The sequence below is a fragment of the Dipodomys merriami genome, unplaced genomic scaffold (assembly GCF_024711535.1).
Source record: "Dipodomys merriami isolate MVZ:Mamm:240054 unplaced genomic scaffold, mDipMer1.0.p SCAF_3, whole genome shotgun sequence".
Classification (NCBI taxonomy): Eukaryota; Metazoa; Chordata; class Mammalia; order Rodentia; family Heteromyidae; genus Dipodomys; species Dipodomys merriami.
Window position 1 is genome coordinate 82,092,370 of NW_027204492.1, and position 22,939 is coordinate 82,115,308.

Sequence of the window (22,939 nt, forward strand, 5' to 3'; positions counted from 1 at the left end):
GTGAGAGTTGTTAACTATATTGGAATCTACGCGGTGCAGGGCTATGGAATTAGTTAGCTCAGGCTGTAGATAATTTAGGGCAAGACCCTCATTCTTCTGAACCTCAATTTCTTCCCATTTAAAACAGAGTAAACAGGGCTGGGAAGGTGGCTCAGTGGTAGAGCGCTTGCCTTGCATGCATGAGGCCCTGGATTCGATTCCTCAGCACCACATAAGCAAAAACAAAAAAGCCGGAAGTGGTGCTGTGGCTCAAGTGGTAGAGCACTGGCCTTGAGCTGAAGAGCTGAGGGACAGCGCTCAGGCCCAGAGTTCAGGCCCCATGACCAGACCAAATAAATAAATAAATAAAACAGAGTAATTAGTACCTATCAGGGTATTCATATGGTTTTGATAAGCTCATGTATTGTTAAGAGTTATTGAAAAATACTAAGTGTGCATGTATGAAAATATCACAATGAAATACCTTTGTACAATGAATATATGCCAGTAAAAAGAGGGAAAAAAGTAAATGCAATATACCATAAATTTTTAATAAGTTTTTTCATTGTGAAAATACCGTACAGAGGGGTTACAATTACATGAGCAAGGTAATGAGTACATTTCTTATCAAGCATTGTTGCCTTCTCCTTTGTTTTTCCCCTACCATTCCTGCCCTCCCATCTCCAAGACTACATTCTCCTCCTCTCCCCGCCAAAGTTGTAAAGTTGGTTTTTCAACATAGTATTTTGTACATCTCATTGTTGCAATGGGTCCACCTGTATCCCTATTTAAACAATTTGTTTTTTTCCCTTTCCCTTCCCCCATAAATTTTTATTTGTTTATTTGTATTCTTTTTCCTGATTGTTTGTTTTTGCCAGTCCCAGGGCTTGAACTCTAGGCCTGGGAACTGTCCCTGAGGTTTCTTGTTTTGTTTTGTTTTTTGTTGTTGTTGTTCATTTTGTTTTTTGCTCAAGGCTAGTGATCTACCACTTGACCCACAGCTCCACTTCCAATTTTTTGGTGGAATTAGAGATAACTCTCAAGGACTTTCCTGCCTGGACCGGCTTTGAACCTTGATCTTAGATCTCAGCCTCCTGAGTAGCTAGGATTATAGGTGTGAGCCACTAGCAAACAGCCTTGCTGACTCCTTTTTCTGTTTGGCTACCCTTGTCTAATGAGTCTGAAAAGATGAATTGTTCCAGCATATCAAATGTCCTTACACTGTAGTGCTGGTCTTTCTGAGATTATTCCTAGGCCCCTGGAATTTTATATGTTCTCAAATTCCTAAGTCATTTACTTGAAATAATGATATTATTATTATTTCTTTTTTGAGTCCCCCAGGTGGCTAATTCCATCTATTGTCTGGATTTTTACTAGCTCCATTGTACTTCCAATGTTCTTGGGCAACAATTCCTAATAAGCCCTATATTGTACAGACTTTGGAGCCAAATAATTTAGCTTTTCATCTGATCTGCTGTTGACCAGTTTTGTGACCTCGGCAAGCTATTTAACCTCTCTGTGTGGTGTTCTCCTTATCTGTAAAATGGAGACAGTGGTATCCACTTTACAAGGTATGAGGATTAAATGAGCTAATACATGTAAAGTATTTTGCACAGAGCCTGAAACTTAGGAAATGCTCAATAAAAATTGGTAGTCATTATTTATAATTGACAACAATTTTATCTTTTTGGAAAGAACAAGGCCTTGGGATTAAGTCAGTGATCTTTGAGCTTATATTGTCTTATCTGTAACACCATATATAGCCAGGCACCAGTGGCTCACACCTATAATCCTAGCTTACTCAGGAAGCTGAGATCTGAGGATTGTGGTTCAAAGGCAGTCCAGGCAGGAAAATCCCTGAGACTCTTATCTCCAATTAACCACACCAAAAAGCTGGAAGTGGAGCTGTGGCTCAAGCAGCAGAGCACCAACCTTGGGCAAAAAAGCTCAAGGACAGCACCCAGGCCTGAGTTCAAGCCCCAGTACCAGCACAAAATGAGTAAATAAAATGAGCAATATGTACTGGAAGTGCATGGCTCCAGTGCTAGAGTACCAACCAAGAGCTAAAAGAAATAATAGAATAGTAGTAATGTAGTATTACCATTAGAAATCAGAATCTGTCAATATTTCTAATAATATTGATCAAGAGTTGGTACTTCACTGCTTGATAATACAGTTCATGTCATTCAAAATAGCACTCACATTCCTGAGATTACATGAGAAACAAAGATTGCTTGGCTTGGCTTGGCTTTTGTTGTAGTGGTCCTGAGACTTGAACTCAGAATCTGAGCACTGTCCTTGAGACTTTTTTTAGTCATGGCTAGCACATTACCACTTGAGCCACAGCTCCACTTGTAGCTTTTTTGGTGATGTAGATAAGAGTCTCAGAGAATCTTCCTGCCCAAGCTAGCTTTGAACCATTATCCTCAGACCCTCCTGAGGAGCTACAATTACAGGCAGGAGCCACTGGCATCTGATTGCTTTTCAGTTATAAGAGTTCTGTGAAATATCATGCGAAGATCTGGGCTTTTTTCTTTCCTTTCATTCACTCATCCAATTGCTAGCATTGGTCAGTATTTCATGGCAGTTAAGAGAACAGAGGCTGACTCACCTGGAGTAGAATCTTGACTCCATTACTTTATATCTTGAGCAAGTTAGCTTGATCTTCCTAAGCCATAGCTTCCTCATCTGTAAATGGAACATCATAATATTTACCAGTTAGGTCATATAAATGTTAGAAAAATATAAAGCTTTCTAAGTAGTAGCTGTGTCATTATTGTCTCATCACTGGATCCATTTGCTATATCCTAACTTCTCAGGCAAGATAGTACCCAAATATATTAGATAGTATTTCTGAAGAAGTGAAGCAGCTTCCTCAGGCTAGCTCATGAACATGCTTGGGAAGGGCCAGCTAGTTTGGGATTTTCATTTCATCTGAACATCTCTGGTTTTTGTTTTTGTTTTTGTTTTTGTTTAACCAGGGTTCTGCAGATGGAATTTCTAAATCTCTAGAGCTTCATCAAGGTCGATCCCACTCCCAGATAAATGGAAACAATGGCACATTGATTAAGGAAGAGAAAAATGATCGTCTTCCAGCTCCTTCACAGTGTGCCTTATCCAGAGACAGCAATGTATGTGATAATGCTAACCGCTGCTTCCCTGTGAAGAATGGAGAGAAGAACCACTTACAAGAGCAGAAGCTAGAAACGGTAGCACACGGGAAAGAGGACTAGAGGACTAACAAGCTGAACATAGTCTTACCAGTTAGGAAGAGGGGAAAACTGTACTTTTCTGATTGGAGGCCCAAGTTAGAGGAGGTTATAATGCTCACCCTTGATTTGTCCAGGATTTTCATGGGATGTCCTATTGTATACACATTTTCCCCTTCCATATTTTTTTCTCTGGGGCTCCAGACTTCGAAAGCTGGGAAATTTCTGTTTAAAGATGAATAGCAACAAGACTAGCTCTAATTCTTAAATTGAATCTATCGCACCAGTATTCACTTTATCTCCACTGGGAGTCTAGTAAGGCAGTAACTGTCAGAAAGAAAGCAAGGGTTAACACATAAAGTCCTATCGTAAAATTCCAGCTTTGTTTTTCTAAGTGTTTAACATTATAGTCATTTACACACTTGTGTGATAAATATGGGATTGAGGGGACAACTGTCTATGGCGAGGTGGTGGGGAGGCCTTGATATAAGATCTGTATCCACCTCCTCTTCATTCTTTTTTTCTAACTCATCTACTCCAGGATTTTGTATGCCACCTCTAGCTCTGGCCTGACAATCAGATAGGTAGATGTTTTCAGGGCAGTGAGTAGTATTGGTTATTTTATTTTGTGTTTTATTTTATACTTTTTTAAAAAAAAAACAAAAAAACAAACTACCAATGGCCTTTGTACTGGGAGATTCAAGTGAGTCAGAAAAGTACTGGGCAGATTTTTCCTGCCTCTCAACCAGTGCATTGTTTGTAAAATAGAAGATATGGTGCAGTTCACCCACTCTCTGCTGCCCACACCCTGAAAGGGGTAAGAATCAATGTTATGAAACTGAGTACAAAAGGGACTCAAAAGACTCAGTGTGTATGTGTGTGTTATGTGTGTATGGGTGTGTGTATGGGTGTGTGTGTGTGTATATATATATATACATATATATATATATATGAGAATGTGTGTATCTGTATGCATACACATACCCTTTATATAAAGAGACAGATCTATTTATCTATACATATTTTATATATATATATATATATAAATGTGTGTGTATATGTATATGTATACACATGCATACCTACATGGTGATTTCCCAGAGGATTTACTGAATTTCCCAGAAATGCTTCCACTGCTATGGAGTGGTGGGTTTAAAAGATCACACTTTAAATCTGAAATCCTTACTAAGTCACTGCCCGTCACAATTATAAGAAGATGGGCTACTCTAAATCAGACACAAAGTACTTTCCAGAGATTGTCTGTTGAGAACAACAAACACTTGGGTTGTTACAAGCTTCACTTTGAACAGAGCCCTCACATCCCATATACTGAAAAAGGGAGGTTGAAATGTGATTGGGAAGAGTTTGGCATTTCTTTATGAAGGTTTGGAAAGGAAACGGGGATGGGAGGTGATTACTATTAGAAAGGCCTTTCAGCCAATTTTGGAAGAAATTTCTTGTGGAACTCCAGGATCAAATTGGATCAGGTAAGAATTGGTTGACATGCGTCCCTGGAGGGAGAACTAGCATTGGAAAGATGGGGTAGGGAAGTGTGAGGAAATTTGACAAGTTGATTTTACATCCTAGATTGTTTCATTTGTTCATTGACATTTTGACTACCGGATCTTTTCATTTGCTTTGCAAGGAAGAATTCAGAGGACACTAGCCTCGGCCTTGAAAAATACTCTGTAAAAGATTCTCGGCCCTGTGTGGCCAAGATCTGTCCAGGATAAAGAGGCTATTCCTCCTTGCTGGAAATAATCTTGAAACAACCTTGCATTTCCAGTTTCCCTCCTTGGGAAGCCCTAGTATGAGGGATGGAAACATGGCTGCAACAGATAAGCATTATATCTTCATTCAGGAATTGAGGCTTTCAGCCTCACCTACTTTCTTTTGGGCTTTATGATATTATTGCCCAAGAAGTACCATTTCTACAGGAATACAACTGACTAGACTTCTAGCAGGGTTCTCTTTTTGAAAAAGAAAATAACCCATGCACCTTAACCCACAGCAGATCCTTGGTGATTTTTTTTCCCAGACAACCAGAAGGCTGTTTGCTAACTGCTCACTTACAATGACTGTATCTCAAGAAACTGAAAACTGTCCGGCTATTTAATTCTAGTCTGGCCCAGTTTAAATGAACCCAGTATTTGCAGGGGAAGGAGCCCTAGAATGCCTTGCCACCTGCCCAAATACTTCTTACATAAACCTAAGAAGGATGACAAAAGTATACACTTAGCCATATGTAAGCAGGAAAAAGTATATGACAACTTTCTCTTTTGAATGAGCTCCCAATTTGATCCCTCTTGGACCTTCCTAACTTTTCACAACATCTTAAAGGTTAGGACTTTTAGACTCAGCAAGGGAGGGGACTCAGTAAATTGAGATGGCTTGGAATTTTCTTTATGTGCCACAGAGAGATGAACCTTTGGAACTCTAAAAGTAACCAGAATCACTAAACTGTGAGAGAATGGTTATACACATATGGATATATATTGAATAGAAAGTATTTGGAGTTAAATGTAAGGTCTCTTTTCAGTTGCTGTTTCCATGCATCTTGAATGTATCTGACATAGTCGGGTGCCAGTATTGTTAACTCATAGCATTAAGATTCTTAGTTTGTAGGCATTCACTGTGAGAAGTAAAACTGCTTCTTTCACAGGGATGATTCCAGTTTACCAAAAGGCTTGCTTGTTTCCCTTCTACACACCTTGACTTTTACCTTAGCTTGACCTAGGGTGAAATAAGTGGTTCACCTCCAACTCTGATTTTTTATTTGTATTCAGTATTTGGGGTTTAAAAGATTGAAAGAAAGAACTATGAAGGGCCATATTCCCAAATTTAAATTCATATACCAAAACACATGAATAAAAGCCACAAAGCTAAGGCTGATTACTGGAAAACAAACTTTTTTCTAAGCAGAGGACAAATTGGGGAAGAGAAGATCTAACTGATGTTTGCTGTGCCACTTGGAGAGACTCTCATCCTTTATCTGAGGTTCCATTTCTGACTGGGACGTGGCCACTTTCAAACAAAATCATGTTGGAAACCCCATAAATGACCCCTTCACTTTGTATGGCCACAAGCTAAAACACACTGGTTGTGTATGGCCACTGATCCCCAAGGGGTTGCAGATCTTAATTTCTGCTAGCATGTCTTGGGGTCATTCTGGACAGTCTGGTCTGGACCAGACCTGACAGACTTCTGCTCATCTGTATCATTTTCATTCTGACCCAGTAGAATTTTGAATAAACTAAAGCCCAAAAACTGGTACTTATTTTGGTTAGGGACATTTGATTTGTCTCCATCTTGATTTTCTGACATTGTTGGCCAAGTCACATCACTATTTTTTAATCAGAGCAAAACAGCCAGACAAGGCATTAGGGTGGGTGGTTAAGGTGGGTGGTGGGGGCAGGAATGCTTAGGTAGGGTAGAAAGAATATGGGAGTAGCTTTTTGGTTATGATGAGCCAGTCCTTTGGAATCTTAGAAGGCTCCTGTGGGCATACCAGTGCCACCATTTCAGCCTCTAAGACCCCCCCCCCTACACACACACATACTCCTTTGAAAGGACAATACAAGTAGACCACAGTTAAGTAGTTAGTGTAATTCTACTAAGGTTTAATCATACTTGTTCACTTCCGGGTGCATATTTCCTAAATATGCTTGGGGTTGGGTGGGGGGTAAGTTTTCACTATTCCATTGTATTTGCCCTATATTTTCCCCTCCCATGACTTTGGCATCTTATTTGACTTGCTCTTTCCCCTTCGCTTATTGCAGTAGTCTGCTGGTGCAGGTAGACGGCGGCTCAGTGCACCTATTTCCCTATTACTGCTGGTTACCTTCAATATTGTCCAAGACTATTTTGGTGTTCAAAAACAACTGTCTTTTTTAAAAAACAAAACCATCTTCACCAAGTTAAAAACAAAACAAAACATCCCCTGTGCTAGGGTGCCCATTTCAGCTTTTGCCATTGCCCCTGTACTTTTTATAAATGCTGTTTTCATCTGTGTTGGTAGTAACTAATGGCTAGTGAATTTCATGTAAATGAAGCAAACTGAATATTTCAGATTTTATTAATCTCATAACCCTGCCAAATCTGATGACTTCATTTTAATGACTTCCTAGAAGGCATTTCCCCTCCTACCTTTTATTTTATTCTATTATTAGACTAACACACTAGATAAAGAAACTTTAACTGCAAAAAGTCAGTGATTTTTAGTGCTCCCTGGTAAATAATGTTAATGACAAAAGTAAATTCTTTCATTGTTTTTTTTCCTGTGTTACTATCTCTTCTCCTGTGCTCTTGACAGTGTGTTTAGTGGATGGATAATACGTATTTCTCTTTCCCACTCCCAGATTCCAAATTCCCTGCCTTTTTTGGCCCACCTCACCACAAAAGCTCCATAGTTTATTAATGTAAGTTTGAATGGATGCTTCTTTGGGGAAACTGCAGAAGTTAATGAAAATGTTTCAGAAAGGAATGAGAATGTCTCTGGAGTTGTTCTGTGATGGAATTTGGTCTGTTGTTCTGTTAATGCTGATGGAAAGAAACTTACAGCGCTTAATAAAAGTTTATTCTTTTAGTAAAAAAATGTGAAATAATACTGGGTGTGTGGAATTTTATTTTCCCATCATTTGATACCTTTCTACAGACTGAAAACATCGCACAGAGATGTTGGTATCAGAGCATGTCAGAGCAGGAGACCCCTCACAAGAATTATCAAATTGAGGGGCTGGGAAGGTGGCTCAGTGGTAGAGCGCTTGCCTTGCATGCATGAGGCCCTGGGTTTGATTCCTCAGCACCACATTAGCAAAAAGAAAAAACCCAGAAGTGGCACTGTGGTTCACATGGTAGAGCGCTAGCCTTGAGCTGAAGAGCTCAGCACCCAGGTCCAGAGTTCAAGCCCCACGACCGGACCCCCCCCCAAAAAAAAAAAAGAATTATCAAATTGAATAGTATATTTAGCTTTCTGATTCATCTTTTGATTTCGATGATCTAAAGCTAGTTTTCATTTAACATTTCCCACACAGAACCTTTTTTAAGTTTGCTACTCCATGAGTGATATTCCTATCAACTCAGTTGCCTAAACTACAAACTGACCTAGGGGGATTGGTTATCATTTATGGGTTTTGTTTGTGTGTTGGGTTTTTTTTTCTTGGCGGTTGTAGGGCTTGAACTCAAGGCTTGGGTGCTGTCCCTGAATTTTTCTGCTCAAGGCTAGCACTCTACCACTTGAGCCACAGCCTTTTGTGGTTAGTTGAAGATAAAAGTCTTAAACACTTTCCTGCCATGGCTGCCTTCAAACCTATCTGAGTAGCTAAGATTACAGGCTTTGAGCCACCATCACCCAGCTAAAGAGCTGGTTATCATAAGACTCCTGCCTTTTCCTTGTTTTTCAAATCCAGTCAGTGACAAGATCTGTTTATTACATCATATCTTGCCTGACCTCATTTCTGTGGCTCAGTTCAGGCCTCATCATTTCTCACCTGGACTATTGTGTTTGCTTCCTAGTCTTAACTCCTAACTAGGCAATTGTAAGCACTATTTTGTGCCTGAGTAAATGGACTTTTTTCCACTGAAAAGGCCTATATGTGTGTGTGTGTGTGTGTGTGTGTGTGTGTGTATGTGTGTGTGTGTGTGTGTGTGTGTGCACATGTGTGCATGTGGATGTTAGTACTTACCTCAGAGCCTTAGATTCCCCACCCCATCCCAGCTCTCAACTTGAGCAAAGGTTTCACTTAAGGCTTTTTGCTGGTTAATTGATAAGCATCTGCCTGAACTAGCTGTGAACTACAATCTTCAGATCTCAACTTTCTCAGTAGCTAAGATTACAGGCATATGAGATGCCACCAGTGTCTGGCTTTTGTCCAGGGTTTTTTTTTTTTTGGCTGGGGGTCCAGTCACGGGGCCTGAACTCTGGGCCTGGGCGCTGTTCCTCAGCTCTTCAGCCCAAGGCTAGCGCACTACTACTTGAGCTACAGCGCCACTTCCGGCTTTTTTCTTTTTGCTTATGTGGTGCTGAGGAATCGAACCCAGGGCCTCATGCATGCAAGGCAAGCGCTCTACCACGGAGCCACCTTCCCAGCCCTTGTCCAGGTTTTTTAATCAATTTATGACACAAGTGAGGTTTGAGAACTATTGCATATAGACAGGCACAGATGACTCTTGCCTGTAATCCTAGCTAGGAGACAGATCTAAGTATCTCAGTTCATAGCTAGCCTGAGCAAGAAAGTCTATGGCACTCTTTTTCTTTTCTTTTCTTTTCTTTTTGCCAGACCTGGGGCTTGAACTCAGGGCCTGGGCACTGTCCCTGAAATTCTTTTGCTCAAGGCTAGCACTCCACCACTTAAGCCACAGCACCATTTTTGGCTTTTTCTATTTATGTGAGAAATTGAACCAGGGCTTCATGCATGCTAGGCAAGCCCTCTACCACTAAGCACATTCCCAGCCCATCTATTGCACTCTTATCTCCAATTAGCCAAAAAGCTGGAAGTGGAGCTGTGGCTCAAGTGATGAGTGCTAACCTTGAGCACAAAAGCAAAGGGACAGCACTCAGGCCCTGACTTTAATCCCCAGGATCAGCAGCACATAAACACAAAGAATTGCTTTAATCTACCATGCTTATCTGTTTCCAAAGTCCTAATATACTACTGAACAACAGCAGTGGTACTGTCTTTATTGATCTCTGGCCACTTTTTTTTGTCAGTCATGGGGGTTGAACACGGGGTCTGGGTGCTGTCTGTCCCTGAGCTCTTCAGCTCAAGACCAGTGCTCTACCACTTTGAACCATAGCACCACTTCCAGTTTTCTGGTGGTTAATTGGAGATAAGAGTCTCATAGACTTTCCTGCCCACCCTAGTTTTGAACTGCGATTCTCAGATTTCAGCCTCTTGAGTAGCTAAGATTATAGGCATGAGTCACCAGCACCCAGCTTTCTGATCACTTTTCTAGCTCTAATGACAATGAAGTTCACCACACATCCATTAAGTTAATAACAGCTTCTCATTTTCTGTACCATTTTGTAGAATGTCTCTCTTTGCCTCTAGTAGTCTTTACTCCTCCATCCTAGATACGTACAAAATTCAGCTATGCCTTTGATTCTTTTTCTGATTATCAACTAAGGATCCCTGTGCCAACTCATCACAGCTGTCCCTACAGCACTTTGTTGCATCCTGCTCTTGGATTGAACAAACAAGCAGTGTCTATGCTTGATTATCTCATGTCCTTGGCACTGAAGTAAGTAGACTGGGTCTGAGCAATGGGCCTTGATGGTGAAGGACATTCTTTGTTTGCAGATGTATTTTGAGTTGGTGGGTTCCAGAAAAGTCTTACTCTCCTTAGATAATTGGTTCTTTTTGGGGGGGGGGGGTCCGGTCGTGGGGCCTGAACTCTGTGCTTGGGCGCTGTCCCTCAGCTCTTCAGCTCAAGGCTAGCGCTCTGCCACTTCAGCCACAGTGCCACTTCCGGCTTTTTCTTCTTATGTGGTGCTGAGGAATCGAACCCAGGGCCTCAGGCATGCAAGGCAAGTGCTCTACCACTGAGCCACCTTCCCAGCCCCAGATGATTGGTTCTTGATTTCCCTTGTGTCCACATTTGATTTGTCTTGGCTTATATTTAACATCTTTATTAGATTTAAATGTTCACTGGTTTTTACTTTGATTGTGTTCACATATGATTTGCTTTCTACTTTGCTAAGATTAATTTCATTGTACCTTGGGTGTTTGGGGGGCATATAAGCCCTGTGTTAGTTGTATTCAAGATGGTAGGGCTTTGTTGCTAGAGCCTCCCCTGCTGCCCACTAGCGCTCCAATAAAGACTCCAATTCAGCCTTTTAAGTGGTGGCTTCTCTGTTCTCATGACTGGATCTACCATACAACAGCATCTGCTGTATAGCATGTACTTAACAAAGTGTTCAATGAAGATACGTGAAGGGCATCCAAAACACCTTTGAACAGTGTTTTGTACAATGCAGATTATAGACTTGAAGCAAAAGATATATTGGTAGCAAGATCAAAGGAAGATTAAGTGTGAGGGTTCATCCCTAAATAGTAGTTTTTAGTTTTTAAGTGGGCTTTAAAATTGGTCTGTGAGAGAAAAAAAGGTGCAGAGTCATCTTTGAGCAGTAAAGGAATGCTTGAAGTAGAGTCTGAAGCTCGGACTATAGAGGCTTTATTGGGAGTGGGGGGAGGGGGTGCTAGTCCTGGGGCTTGAACTCCGGGCCTTGGTGCTATCTCTGAGTTTTTGTGCTCAAGGCTAGCACTCTACCATTTGGGCCACAGTTTCATTTCTGGTTTTCTGTGGTTAACTGGGCTGGATTTGAACTGAGATCCTCAGATCTAAGCCTCCTGAGTAGCTATGATTACATGCATGAGCCACCAGCACCCAACCTTTAGAAGCTTCTTATTACTGTTGAATGATGCTAACTAGTCTTGCCTTCCCCCAACCAATTTGTATCTTACATATACAAATTATAAAAAGAAACCGTTGAGGGACTGGAGAGGTGGCTTACGTAGAGTCCTTGCCTAGCATGCATGAAGCCCTCAGTACCACAGGAAAAGCCAGAAGTGGTGCTGTGGCTCAAGTGGTAGAATGCTAGCCTTGAATAAAAGAAGCTCAGGGACAGTGCTCAGGGCTTGACTTCCAGCCCCAGGACTGGCAAAAATAAAATAAAAGGAAACACCTGAAACTAAAGGGAAGCAATAGAAGCCTGCTTCAGTTTGGAAACACTTCATACTTAAATGAAAACTATTATTTACAAATATATGTTTTATGTAGTTTCACTACAGTCACAGATGTTTTGTTTTGTTTTTGTTTTTGATGCGGGTTCTGGGGCTTGAACTCTGGGACTTGGCATTGTCCCTAAGTTTCCTTTGCTCAAGGCTAGCACTCTACCACTTGAGCCACTTGATTTTAGTTTCTTTTTTCAGTTATAAGAACAATAACCAGGGGGCTGGGAAGGTGGCTCAGTGGTAGAGTGCTTGCCTTGCATGCATGAGGCCCTGGGTTCAATTCCTCAGCACCACATAAGCAAAAAGAAAAAAGCCGGAAGTGCTGCTGTGGTTCAAGTGGTAGAGCGCTAGCTTTGAGCTGAAGAGCTGAGGGACAGTGCCCAGGCCCAGAGTTCAGGCCCCATGACGGACCCAAAAAAAAAAAAAAAAAAAAAAAAAAGAACAATAACCAGGAACTTAGAACGTATAAAGACACCAGGGGTGATGAAGAGCAAAAATAAAAACCTATCTCTGCGTAACTTTAAGTCAGACCTACTGCCTTTATCATATAAATAACCCTAATGTCAAAGAGCCTACTGTTGCTCTCCCTTTGAGAGCACTCACACTGTTAGAGTGCGCCTGTGCCTTTCTACTTGTCTATTTGCTTTTTGTCTGCTAGCCTCCTTGCTTAGTTACTCAATAAAACTGCCAAGTTTCCTTTACAAAATTAAAAAGAATTACTTCTTCCTTATTCCTCCTTTGCTAACCTACTCATCTAGTAGGATTTATTCTTTCCTTTATTTTCCAAGTTTTGATCTTTTTCTTCTATGGATAGTATTCCTTTACAGCATATTTTACAGTTCTAGTTTAGTAGTCATGAATTTCTTTAGCCTTTGTTTATTATAGAAGGATTGTTTTTTCTGTCTTAATTATGAAAGCTACACTAGGTTGAAAATTACTATTTTTCAGGGCTTGAATTATGTCCTTCCATGCCCTCCTTTCATTTAGAATTTGTGTTAAGAAATCTGTTAGGAGGGAAGTGGCGCTGTGGCTCAAGTGGTAGAGAGCTAGCCTTGAGCTGAAGAGTGCAAGGACAGTGCCCAGGCCCAGAGTTCAAGCCCCATGACCAAGAAAAAGAAAAAGAAATCTGTTAGGAGTCAGGCTCTGGTGGCTCACAATGCCTGTAATCCTAGCTATTCAAGAAGCTTAGGTCTGAGGTTCATAGTTTGAAGCCAGCCTGGGCAAAAAAGTTCCTGTGAGACTTTTTTTGGGGGGGTGGGGGGTCCGGTCATTGGGCCTGAACTCTGGGCCTGGGCGCTGTCCCTCAGCTCTTCAGCTCAAGGCTAGTGCTCTACCACTTGAGCCACAGTGCCACTTCTGGCTTTTTTCTTTTTGCTTATGTGGTGCTGAGGTGAGGAATCGAACCCAGGGCCTCAGGCATGCAAGGCAAGCGCTCTACCACTGAGCAACCTTCCCAGCCCTCCTGTGAGACTCTTATCTCCAATTAAACACTCAAAAGTGGCTCTGTGGCTCAAGTGGTAGAGTACTAGGCTTACAAAAGAGGCTTAGGGACAGTCCCCAAGCCTTGAGTTCAAGCCCCACAACCAACCAAAAGAAGAAAGAGGGGGGCAGGGAAAAGAAAGTGAAATGAACAAATAAATAAATCTATTAGTCTAAGCTAGGTGCTGGTGGCTCATGCCTGTAATCCTAGCTACTCAGAAAGCTGAGATTTGAGAATCACAATTCAAAGCCAGCCTACGAGGAAAGTCTTTAAGACTCTTATCTCCAATTCACCATCTGGTCCTGAGACTTGAACTCAGGATTAAGATTTTGTGCTGAAGGCTCTACCACTTCTGAGTCACAGCTCCACTTTTGGCCTTTTGGTGGTTAATCAGATAAGAGTATCACAATAGCCAGGCTCGGTGGCTCATGCCTGTAATCCTAACTACTCAGGAGCCTGAGATCTGAGGATCACAGTTCAAAGCCAGCCTGCTCAGGAAAATCCATGAAACTCTTATCTCCAATAAACCACCAGAAAACCGGAAGTGGTGCTGTGGCTCAAATGGTAGAGTGCTCGCCTTGAGCTGAAGAGCTGAGGGACAGCACCCAGGCCCAGAGCTCAAGTCCCATAACCGATTAAAAAAAGAAAAGAAAAGAAAGTCCATGAGACTCTTATCTCCAATAAACCACTCAAAAACCTGAAGTGGTGCTGTGGCTCAAGTGGTAGAGCACTCGCCTTGAGCTGAAGAGTGCAGGGACAGTGCCCAAGCCTAGAATTCAAGCCCTACGACTGACCAAAACAAAAAATGTCTCACAGTTGCTGGGTGCTGGTAGCTCACGCCTGTAATCCTACCTACTTAAAAGCTGAGATCTGAGGATCATGGTTTGAAGCCAGCCCTGGAAGAAAAGTCCACGAATTTTTTTTAATATTTTATTTTATTTTATTTGTGAACATACTGTACAGAGGGGTTACAATTACATGGGCAGGATAATGCATACATTTCTTCCCAAGCATTGCAGCCTCCTCCTTTGTTTACCCTTCACCTCCCTTCCCAGCCTCCCCCCTCCCCCCCACACCCAATCCTTCCCCCCCCCACCGACATTGTAAAGCTCATTTTTGACATGACAATTTGTACTTCTCATTGTTGCAACAGGTCCACCTGAATCCTTAAACAACTTGTTTTTCCCCATCTCCTCCACAAGTTATACTGACATCAAATATAGTGAAAGCGGGGGTTATACTATGGGGGAGGGACATACAAAGCAACAAAGAAATAATCTTATAAATGCGTTAGAAACACATGCATGAAAGAAAAAAAACATTAAAATACATATCTAAGGGTTCATTTTCCTAACATCACATTATCTGACCTTTTCCGCTTGACTCATACATATACTAGATATTGCAAATAAGGGAAACCATGGGACCTGTGTTTCTTGGGCCTGGCTTACTTCACTTAATATAATTTTTTCCAAGTTTTTCCATTTCCTAACAAATGGGGCAATGTCATTCTTTCTGATGGAGGCATAGAATTCCATTGTGTATATATGCCACATTTTCTTGATCCATTCATCTACTGAAGGGCATCTGGGTTGGTTCCATATCTTGGCTATGGTAAATAATGCTGCAATAAACATAGTTGTGCTGGTAGCTTTAGTGTGGTCTTGTTTGTAAACATTTGGGTAAATGCCCAAAAGTGGGATTGCTGGGTCATAGGGGAGCTCAATGTGGAGTCTTTTGAGGAACCTCCGTACTGCTTTCCAAAGTGGTTGAACAAGTTTACATTCCTACCAACAATGAAGTAAGGTTCCCTTCTGTCCACATCCCCTCCAGCATCTGTTGTTGTTAGAGTTCTTGATTTTTGCCATTCTAACTGGAGTGAGGTGGTATCTCAATGTTGTTTTGATTTGCATTTCTTTTATGGCTAGGGATGTTGAGCATTTCTTCATGTGTCTATTGGCCATCCTTCTTTCTTCTTCAGAGAAGTTTCTCTTTAAGTCTTTCGCCCACTTATTTATTGGGTAGTTGTTTCTTTGAGGATTTGTTGTTGGGGGATTTAATCCAAAAATTCATATGGAACAACAAAAGACCCCGAATAGCAAATACGCTCCTCAACGGAAAGAACACTGCTGGAGGAATATCAATACCAAATTTCAAACTCTACTATAAAGCCATAGTAATCAAAACAGCTTGGGGGGCTGGGAAGGTGGCTCAGTGGTAGAGCGCTTGCCTTGCATGCTCAAAGCCCTGGATTTGATTCCTCAGCACCACATAAGCAAAAAAAAAAAAAAAAAGCCGGAAGTGGCGCTGTGACTCAAGTGGTAGAGCGCTAGCCTTGAGCTGAAGAGCTGAGGGACAGCGCCTAGGCCCAGAGTTCAGGCCCCATAACCGGACCCAAAAACAAAAACAAAGAATACAAAACAGCTTGGTATTGGCATAAGAACAGACCTCAGGACCAATGGAATAGAATTGAAAACCCAGAAATGAACCTACAGACCTATAGCCATCTAATCTTCGATAAAGGAGCTAAAACAATAGAATGGAAGAAAGCCTCTTCAGTAAATGGTGCTGGCAAAATTGGTTAACTACATGTAGAAAACTAAAGCTAGATCCTTATAGATCACCCTGCACCAGAATCAACTCCGAATGGATCAAAGACCTCGAAGTCAAAGCAGACACTCTGAAAACATTACAGGATGGAATAGGAGAAACCCTAGGTCTCCTTGGCTCAGGCCGAAATTTTCTGAATAGAGACCCGGAAACACAACAAATCAAAGAAAGGTTGGACAAATGGGATTGCATAAAGTTGCAGAGCTTCTGCATGGCAAAGGACATAGCTAGCAAGATCAATAGAAAGCCCACGGATTGGGAGAAGATCTTTACCAGCCATACAACGGACAAGGGTCTCATATCTAAAATATACTTGGAACTCCATGAAACTTTTATCTCCAAGAAACTACGCAGAAAAAAAGCCAGAAGTAACATTGTGGCTCAAGGGGCAGAGTGTTAGCTTTGTGCAAAAGAAGCTTAGGCACAGCATCCAGGCCCTGAGTTCAAGCCACAGAACTGGCACAAAATACAGTTAAAAAAATACATGGCCTATATCATATATAGGGGGTGGGGGGACAAAATCAGAACAAATAAACCAAAAAAACAAATGACAGCGTTATATAAACCAAACTATGACTTTTTCATTGTTCTTTCTATTTGTCTCCTTCCCTCTCTCCCTATGGAGTGCAAGAGGCAGTGGACTTCACATGATATAGGTCTGGACAGAGGACTCTGTTTCACTCCATAGTCAGCACATGGAGCTAGGGGCAGGCCCTAGTTAGTGGGCACTTTGCAGCCTCAGGCTCAAAGCTTCATTGCTATTCTCAAGTAATGCCTCAAGTAATAGGATTCTGTCCTGGTCAGAGAGGGCAGAGCCGCAGAGAGCTCTGGTTCCCATTCCCTCAGTCCCAGCTGCCTCCTACCTGGTGTTGCTCACCAGGGAGTCTCTAGACTCCTACACTGCCAGGGAACAGCTGCCTTTGTCATCTCAACAACCTCTAAGGGCACCTCTATTGGTAAAGTTGCCACTGCACTCCTCTGTAAGTGAATACAATGTCTACTACACTAGTGCTTCTTCTGCTTGACTTGGCAGGAGCCAACGCTGTCAGGCTTCCTGAGGCACCGCCTCTAGCATTTGAGCTAACAATGTAACTTCCTATTGTCCAAACTTCTCTTTGGGGCCCTCCCTTGATCCTCCTCCCTCTCCTCAACCACTCTTAGAAATGACTTAAACCCAAATTCAATAGCAGAGTGTCCTATGATTTGTTAAGCTTGATTGCTCCAGGTCTCATAGTAACAGCTTCCAACAATAGGTTCTCTCAAAAAAGTGACTTACTGTTGCACACCTAGATAAAGCCAGTCATATAATGTCTTTTTTCATCAAGCCTAGCCTCCCACACTGGAGTGAGTAGTCGCTACCTCACAAATACCTGTACCAAGGTTAAGGCCTGTGTACTTGAGAGTGATCTGTGGGCTAGAGTTAGCAGTCAGTCCATTTTTACCATGTATTGGAACCTTTGATTTCCCTTTTGACAGTTAGGAGAGCCAGGGACTAGCTCAGAACATCTGGCTTTTCTTTCTCTGTGATTGTCTGCTTTCCTGCCACCATCTTTGTGGTTTCTGCTTCTTTCCTTCTCTTCAAATCGAGTCTCTTCTATGTCACTAAATTCTCCTTTAACAAAAAGTAAAAATGGCAGATGCTTCAAATTCTGAATTTTGTCCCTCCTCCCGCATAGTATTTTTGGAAAGCAATTCAGCAGTATGTTAAAAAAAATTCTTTACTGTGTTGAGGGTTGAATTCTGAGCATTGGGCATGCTAGGCACACACTATACCACTGAGCTATATCCCAGATGCTAGAAGTCTGTATTAAAATGGAAAATAACAATTTTCCATAGCCCAGTAAACTCACTTTTGAGTATCCACCTAGAGAAATACACCTGGCCACGAAGTGGCCCATACCAGGTTGTTCATTGAAGCAGTATAAAAGTGAAAAATTAAAGCCACTTTATCTTTCAGGGGAGTAAAGAAATCAACTTTAGACACACACAAATGAAGGAATTCTCTGTGGTAGTTTAAAAGAAATGGTTTTGTTTGCAATGGTATAAAGATCTCCAAGGCATCTTGTCGAAAATGAAAAAATATGATATTATCCTGTTCATGTAAAAATGGCAAATTGCACATTATATTCCATATTTGTTTTATTTTTTATTAATACTTTTTTATTGTTAAAATACCGTACAGAGGGGTTACATGAGCAAGGTAATGAGTACATTTCTTATCAAGCATCGTTGCCTCCTCTTTGTTTCCCCTTCCCATCCCTTCCCTCCCATCTCCCGCCCCCCCCATATTTGTTGTATTATCCTGTTTTTAATACCCGCCACACCCACTACTAGTGAGGAAGATTATGATTAGAGGAATTAGAATGTTTGAATGACTACAATTCCAGTTCACAATCACAATCAAGCAGAACTAGGAGCCTGCTACATCTTTTTGTGGGGCTCTGCTCAAAAAAGGAAGTGGGGATGCAGTGGAAGCGACACGCTGGAGTGAAGATGGAAGACTTCCAGGCTTCAGAGACTTCTTTTGTGGTTGACAAAGTGAGCAACATTGTCAAAGAGGCCATTGAAAGTGACATCAGTGGTAATGCCTGCCAGCACAGCAAAGTCAATCAGTGGACCACAAATGTTGTAGAACAAAATTTAAGCCAATCTGGAGAAACCATTCAAATTATGCAAAAGAATGGCGCTGGATTACACACAGCAAGTTCCTGCTTCTGAGACAGTTTCACTGACTGGATCTGCACCGTGCGATGGGAGAACAAGACGATGTACTGCATAATAAGTGCCTTTGGACTACCGCGTCCAGCCTGGGCTTCCGGTGTTGCATCTCTACTCCAACTTCTAACCACCAGCTGTGAATTAAGTGAACACCTTCTTCCTCTTTACGTGTATTGTGGCAGTCTTCAAACATGTAGAGAAATAAACCAAATGACTGTCCTGCTATACAAACGGCACCCTGTTAGACAGTAATTCTCTGTAATATGCAGCTTGTATTGCCACATCTTAACTCTGTATTTCTTTTCAAAGGTGCTAAAAACTGAAATCTGTTAGTGGGAAACGTTCTGTCCTTTCTTAAATGATTCAAAAACACTAATTTTCCATAATTTATACTTCTGTTAGTATAATAAATTTTTCAATTTTTTTTTTTAAGGAAGAGAGGGCTGGGAATGTGGCTTAGTGGTAGACTGCTTGCCTAGCATGCATGAAGCCTTGAGTTTGATTCCTCAGTCCACATAAACACAAAGAACCAGAAGTGGTGCTGTGGCTCAGGTGGTAGAGTGCTAGTCTTGAACAAAAAGAAGCTCAGGGAGCTGAGAAGGCCGCTCAGAAGTAAAGTGCTTGCCTTGCATGCATGAGGCCCTGGTTTCGATTCCTCAGCACCACATAAGCAGAAAAAGCCAGAAGTGGCCCAAGTGTGAGAGTGTTAGCCCTTGAGCTGAAGAGCTGAGGGACAGCGCCCAGGCCCAGAGTTCAGGCCCCATGACCGACAGGAAAATAAAAAAAAAAAGAAGCTCAGGGAGAACTGGCAAAAAGATGAAAGAAAGAAAGAAAGAAAGAAAGAAAGAAAGAAAGAAAGAAAGAAAGAAAGAAAGAAAGAAAGAAAGGAAGGAAGGAAGGAAGGAAGGAAGGAAGGAAGAAAGAAAAAGAAAGAAAAAGGAAGGAAGGAAGGAAGGAAAAGAAAAGAAACAGAGTACACTCGTAAGGGAAATTATGGGTTAAAGAAAGATAGCTCAGGGGCTGGGAAGGTGGCTCAGTGGTAGAGCGCTTGCCTTGCATGCCTGAGGCCCTGGGTTCCATTCCCCAGCACCACATAAGCAAAAAGAAAAAAAAAAGCCGGAAGTGGCGCTGTGGCTCAAGTGGTAGAGCACTAGCCTTGAGCTGAAGAGCTGAGGGACAGCGCCCAGGCCCAGAGTTCAGGCCCCACAACCGGACCTCAAAATAAATAAATAAATAAATAAATAAATAAAATTTTCTGCAAGAACCTAAACTATTAACAATGGCTTTTTCTGGGAAGAACTTAGGGACTGCGTGTAGAAAGAAGAAAATATTTTTCCTATAGGTTTTATCTACTGTTTGAATATTTTTACAATTAATATATACATTTTACAATAAAACTCATGTAAAGGGAAAATTCCTATTTGTGATTATTTTTCACATGCCCAGGCAGAAATTTATAAATTGTGGCTGGGCGCCAGTGGCTCACACCTGTAATCCTAGCTACTCAGGAGGCTGAGATCCGAGGATTACGGTTCTCTAAGCTAGCCCTGGCAGGGAAGTCTGTGAAACTCTAATCTCCAATAAACCACCAGAAAACCGGAAGTGGTGCTGTAGTTCAAGTGGTAGAGCGCTAGCCTTGAGCTGAAGAGCTCAGGGACAGCGCTCAGGCCCAGTGTTCAAGGCTCACGACAAAAAATATATATATAAATTGTGAACTCTCCCAAATATATTGGTTCATACTATGTGAAGTCTTTTATGTCGATTATTATTATTATTATTATTATTATTATTATTATTATTATTATTATTATTTTCTGTCGTGGGGCTTGAACTCTGGGCCTGGGCACTGTCCCTGAGCTCTTCAGCTCAAGGCGAGTGCTTTACCACTTGAGCCACAGTGCCACTTCTGGTTTTCTGGTGGTTTATTGGAGATAAGAGTCACAGACTTTCCTGCCCAGGATGGCTTTGAGCCACAATCCTCAGACCTCAACCTCCTGAGTACCTAGGATTACAGGAGTGAGCCACCAGCACCCGGCTGTTGTAACTATAGATAGCATACTGCACAATATAATTTTTTTGAGGGGGTCCGGTCTTGGGCCTAAACACTGGGCCTGCGTGCTGTCCCTCAGTCCTTCAGCTCAAAGCTAGCGCTCTACCACTTGAGCCACAGCGCCACTTCCGGCTTTTATTTTTCTGCTTATGTGGTGCTGAGGAATCGAACCCAGGGCCTCATGCATGTAAGGCAAGCACTCTACCACTGAGCCACCTTCCCAGCCCCACAACACAATTTTTTCAAAATTACATTTTAACTAACATCTTGGCCAGCCTCCCATCTCCCTGTCTCTAACAATCATTCTAATGTTTCTATCAGTTCAAACTTTTCAGATTCTGCATAGAAGTTAAATCATGTGGTATTTATCTTCCTGTGCTTAGCTTATTACTGAACACAATGTATACCAAGTTCATCCATATTGTTAAAAATAACAGAATTTCTTTCTTAGGACTAGACTGTATTCTATTTTTTTTTTTTACTAGATTTTAAAAATACCCTTTCTGGAACCTGTAAAAACATGTTTTAATGGCAGCCAACTATACGACTGTATTGAGAGTTCTTAAATTAAGCAACTATTTCTCATGATATGTTTGTGCTCTTGGTGTGTTCATCTAGTGATTTCTATATACACTCAAAATTCTTCAATTCCTGGCTGGGAAGGTGGCTCAGTGGTAGAGGGTTTGCCTTGCATGCATGAGGCCCTGGGTTCGATTCCTCAGCACCACATAAGAAGAAAAAAAAGGATGTGGCGCTGTGGCTCAAGTGGTAGAGTGCTAGCCTTGAGCTGAAGAGCTGAGGGACAGCGCCCAGGCCCAGAGTTCAGGGCCCATGACCGACCAAAAAAAAAAAAAATCTTCAATTCCTTCTCCTGTAATTGCAGAGATGGGGATGACATGTTGGAATTCCACAATCTTTTCTGGAATCATTTCTTTTTCAAATATATTCAAAAAATCTTTAGGATTCTGGAATTGGTGTATCAGTGTATGAAATTTATTTTGGGCATCTGGTGAGTCCATTTTATTAATGGCCAGGAGTGCAGGTTTTGAATGAAGTTCTTCGTACAACTCCAACTCTTTTGTAAGTAGCATTATGGTTTCAAAGGTAGTTCTATACTGAGTTTGGGAAGAAAGCTGAAATCCAGAAACATCAGTAACAAAGAGCAGTTGTCTTGTTCTTATTCTATATGCTTGAGGAATTGGTGGGCCATTCTTTTGTTCCCATGTCCCCCTATCAAATCCAGGAGATCAGCTACTGATATCTGGTTGAAGTCACTGTACATAATCTTTCCAAGTTCAGGCTTTAATTTTGTCAGTGCATAAGAAATCAATGGTTTTGCATGAGAAACTTGACTTAGGAAAGAGGATTTTCCAGCATTTGAGAATCCAACTAGGCCAACATCAGCTATCAGTTTTAAGTCAAGGTGAATTGTTCACTTCTGGCCTTTCAAAGGTAGGAAATTTGTAAGGAATTTACCACCAAGGCAACCTTCAGGTTACAAAATTCTGTCTTCCTCTTTGTTGAGTTCTCCTATAATTTTCCCATTTTCATCAGTTACTGAAATACCCACAGAAACGGGGATTTCAGTCTTTTCCTTTGAAGCCTTTCAATGCACTGACCTGACTGTTTGCTCCTTCTCCAGCCACAAAACATTTCTGAGGATATTTGTCTTTCAGTTGTCTTAATGTCATTCTTTTATTTGCTACAACCCATACATCACCACATTTTCCACCGTCTCTACCTAAACGAGGATAACCCATTCCACCACTTCCTCCCTTGGTGATGACTCTTAGCTTATCAATGAATTTTCCATGCTTTCTGAACAACATGCAGCTGCAATGCACCATGACAGCTTCAGGCCAGGACTGGAATAAATTCCTGATAAATTATCGCAAAATACAAATCTTTGGGGTTGGGGATTTAGCTCAGTGGAAGAACACATTGCCTGGCAAGTGCAGGGCTCTGAATTTGGTCCTTAGTGCTCTCTCTCTCTCTCTCTCTCTCTCTCTCTATATATATATATATATATATATGAATATAAATATGTAGATAAATATAGTAAAGATTTGTGTGTATATATTTTACATATATTACAAATATATTACATATACTTATTACATATATTACATATAAATATATTTATTACAAATATATACATACA

The 22,939-nt window shown here is 41.4% G+C and overlaps 1 protein-coding gene and 2 pseudogenes across 1 annotated transcript in view; 2 read left to right on the forward strand and 1 right to left on the reverse strand.

Annotated features, from left to right (window-relative positions):
* Fam120c (family with sequence similarity 120 member C) overlaps positions 1-7,782 on the forward strand; it is a 113,730-nt gene extending 105,948 nt beyond the window's left edge. The window contains exon 16 of the mRNA XM_070040402.1: positions 2,961-7,782. Coding sequence (XP_069896503.1) covers positions 2,961-3,212 — 252 coding nt within the window. The 3' untranslated portion in view covers positions 3,213-7,782. The remainder of the gene's footprint in view (positions 1-2,960) is intronic.
* A 10,721-nt stretch (positions 7,783-18,503) lies between these two features.
* On the forward strand, positions 18,504-18,742 carry LOC138839589 (dynein light chain Tctex-type 1 pseudogene; annotated as a pseudogene).
* A 2,524-nt stretch (positions 18,743-21,266) lies between these two features.
* LOC138839876 (GTP-binding protein 10-like) lies at positions 21,267-22,625 on the reverse strand (annotated as a pseudogene).
* Between the last annotated feature and the right edge of the window lie 314 nt (positions 22,626-22,939).